At 36.8% G+C, this 3,554-nt stretch overlaps 1 protein-coding gene across 1 annotated transcript in view; it reads right to left on the minus strand.

Moving 5' to 3' along the window:
- The window catches only part of LOC112108245 (adhesion G-protein coupled receptor G2), a 92,846-nt gene that overhangs the window by 43,728 nt on the left and 45,564 nt on the right, over nucleotides 1-3,554 (minus strand). The window contains exons 10-13 of the mRNA XM_029911113.1: nucleotides 2,747-2,791; nucleotides 2,610-2,642; nucleotides 2,302-2,340; nucleotides 616-657 (exon numbers count right to left, since the gene is read on the minus strand). Coding sequence (XP_029766973.1) covers nucleotides 616-657; nucleotides 2,302-2,340; nucleotides 2,610-2,642; nucleotides 2,747-2,791 — 159 coding nt within the window. The remainder of the gene's footprint in view (nucleotides 1-615; nucleotides 658-2,301; nucleotides 2,341-2,609; nucleotides 2,643-2,746; nucleotides 2,792-3,554) is intronic.

The following is a 3,554-nucleotide window of genomic DNA, read 5'->3' on the forward strand; positions in this document are numbered from 1 at the left end:
CCCCATTGGCCTGGAGCGGCGAACCTAGGCCAGTGGGAGCCGCAATCAGCCGAACCTGCGGACTCGGCAGGTAAACAAACCAGCCCTGCCCACCAGGGAGCTTACCCTGGTGGGCCACGTGTCAAACATTGCCGATCCCTGTCCTAAAGGCTTCACTGGATAACAGCAGCCAATCAAAACAAACTGTGTGATCTTGACAGATATCATAAACTGAGTCAAGCTGGGCCTTGTCAACAGCTGGATTGGAGGCTTTCGGGTATTTAGGAGCCTGTGGATTATCTGTGCAGCAGATAGTAGCTGCTAAAACTATAGTACATTAATGGGAACATTTTAATCAAACAGAAGTTAGGAAATTCAAAGATAGGGTTCACATAGCAATGTTAAATTTATCCCTTTCATTTACTGCATGCTTTGTGATGGGTCCTGTAGGATTAAAATCTTAACTTTAATGTATATACAATGAAATCATATGAACACAAAACAAGACTGATTGCTCATATGAAATACCATAATAAAAAAGTCATATTCAAAATACTTGATCATAGACTCCCAAAGCTCATAAATCAGCCTTTTCTGCCACTCAAAATAGAGTTTAACAAGGATAAAAAGCCTTACCTGCTGTTGTGGAAAAGCTAAATTCAGGGATATTAGAAGTTTCTGCAGAAAAAATAAATAAATACAAGAATTTCTAATAAAAAGCCCATGAAATACTGGTTATATAATTGAGCTGCCAAGTCACTTTCTGATTTCTAGTTCAGACTCTCCTCTTGTTTGCACTTGCATGAATCAGTAATAATTTATTTTAAAAGATGAGTGAGTTGCTTCAGAATAAAACTTTTGCAAGTGAAAGGAGAATTAGGCCTCTGTCTCTAAATTCAGAGATCAGGAGAGTGAGTTAATTATGTCCCTCCTGTTTAGCATACAATTGACCCAATTTAAACCATGAAACATATTCCCATATTCCACCATGATGGACACCATATAAATGTGTGCAATGAAGGAAGTGGATATTTAAAATTGTTTCAAAAATATTTTGAGTAGTTTTAGCAATTATGACACAGGGCCAGAAAGGGTTAAGTAACTTGCAGGCTAAATGGCCCAAATTCAATCTTTAAAGACATATTAGAGAAGTATATAAATGGTAATTAGGGCTATTCCTTATAAATAACTAACATAGCTATGTTAAATAGACTAGAGCTTTGAAACGCAAACCTGTATTGTTAGAGAATTAGAGGTTGTACTAATTGTATGTGTTTACTTATATCTTGTTAGATGTTAACCATGTAAACAGATGGTTCCTGTCTGTTTCTATATCTATTGATGCACAGATAAAAAGGGAATATTAACATTTAGATGGAACCTGGGTGTAATAATTTCATTGTCTATACTTCTCTTTGAAGCTTGTAGTAAACTGTCTATGAACTGCTTAATGGATAATTACCTTATGCTGATGAATGCGACTAGTTACCTGTGTATACATAGGAAATAGGTAATTCTACTTCAAAGCAAATATTCTTTACCCAAGGAATGCATGCTGTCCGGAAAATATATAAAGGGCTTTTGGGACCTGATCCCTTCACTTCAGATTTGCTTAAGCTTCGTCAGGGGAAGTTTGAGTCGCAAGACTGTGGTCTCCAGTGCATTCTGGATCACCCTGATATTGGAAATGGACATTGGACTATAACCTTATAAACTGATTCTGGAAAGGAATCTTTGTAACTCTGAAGCGCACCATCTCTACTCTGAAACTGACCTAAGGACTCTATGCATTTCTGTATGTATAATGATCTTTTAACCAATACTCTCTCTCTCTTTTCTTTGAATAAATCTTAGTTTAGTTCATAAGAATTGGCTGTAAGAATGTATTTGGGTAAAATCTGAGATATTCATTAACTTGATGGGTAATGTGTCTGATCCTTTGGGATTGGTAGAACTTTTTCATATGATGAACAAGATTTTCAGTAATCCTCATCATATGTGACTTGGCGGTCTGGGTGGAAACCCAAGGCTGGTTTACTTTAAGGGAACTGTGATTTTGGCTTCTGGGTAACCAGTAAGATACTGTAGAAGCTGTTTTGTTGCTCGCTTGGTAAATCTAAGTATCAGAATAACCACCAGTTTTGGGGATTGTCTGCCCCATTCTTTGCAGTTTGCCCTAATTGAGCAATCTCACCATGGCCCCCCTGTGACCCTGGTCACAACAATCTTACTGAATTCACTGTTCAATACAGAACCAGCATTCCTACATATTTTCTAAAATACAAAAAATGGAGAAAAATAGTATGTAAAGATAAGCATTACGTGTCTGGTTTGGCTCCGGCCATACACTTAAAGTTCTATCTAAAAAGGAAAGGAGTTTATTTTGATTAACAGTATCATATGAATTTCATATTTTTAAAACTCTATCAATGCAAACTTAATGAAAGGGGGTGGCTAACCAGCCAATATGATAAACATTTTTAAGGTTGTGAAAATAATGATCATGGGCCAAATTTAATACTAGTTTAAACAAGTACAAACCTACTGAATATAAGAGAGTTTTGTCTCTTACACCAGATCTGAATTTGGCTCTCATTCTAAACTTCGTACTTGTGTAAAATAATTCTCACCTTCAGCACTCGTTCTTTCTAGTGAAGTTGTATCTGAGTAATAGAACCAAAATAGAAAAAAGTAAAAATGTACACAATAAAAAGGTAAGACATAAGCTAAATACATCAAAATATGAGAAACGTTAAGAAAATCTTGCCTGAAGCATTAATGGGGTAGGTGATAAAAGTAACGATAGAGGATTCTGCAGCAAAATAAATAAAAATAGAGAAGCATAACATTAGTGCTTAAATTTTTGTTTGTACGAAAATGGGGCCAAATTTTAAGCTCACTACACCCACAACTGGGGACAGAATTTCAAAAAGTTAAGACTCCAGTTTAGGCATCTGAAGGAAGTGGCCAGATTTTCAAAAATACGTAGAACCCACTGAGAACAAGAGGTACTGAATACTTTTGAAAATCTGAATAAGTGCTTGAATGGGGACTGCTGGTAACAGAGCTTTTTTGGAAAATTTTGCCCTTGGATATTTGCCCCATGTATAGCAGATTAGTCTGGTGCAGCCTGCCCAGTAGCTATGAACTTCCCCACCATCCTTCTACTGAAGCTGTGACAGCCCTGCCAGTCTAGTCCTGTGACTCTCTTGCAAAGATTACCAATTGTTCTGAATTGTGGTAAATTATGTGTAACATGGTCATATAATTGTCCATTGTGCCTACATACAGCCATTTTTGCTAAAAATTGACAAAAGGATGCATATAATTGCTTCAGCTATATACATGAAACAGAAAAAATGTATCCATAGAAGCAGGAACAGAGAAAACCAATGTTGAGGTGAAAATTTTAATCAAACACAAGTTGGGAAATTCAGACAAAACTGTAACATTAAATCCATTTCTTTCCATTACTGAATGTTTTATGACAGGACCCTGTAGGTTTACAATCTCAGTTCTCATGTATATACACCAGGGGTCGGCAACGTTTGGCACGCGGCTCGCCAGGGTAAGCA

The sequence above is a fragment of the Terrapene carolina genome, unplaced genomic scaffold (assembly GCF_002925995.2).
Source record: "Terrapene carolina triunguis isolate 2854851 unplaced genomic scaffold, T_m_triunguis-2.0 Scaffold23, whole genome shotgun sequence".
Classification (NCBI taxonomy): Eukaryota; Metazoa; Chordata; order Testudines; family Emydidae; genus Terrapene; species Terrapene triunguis.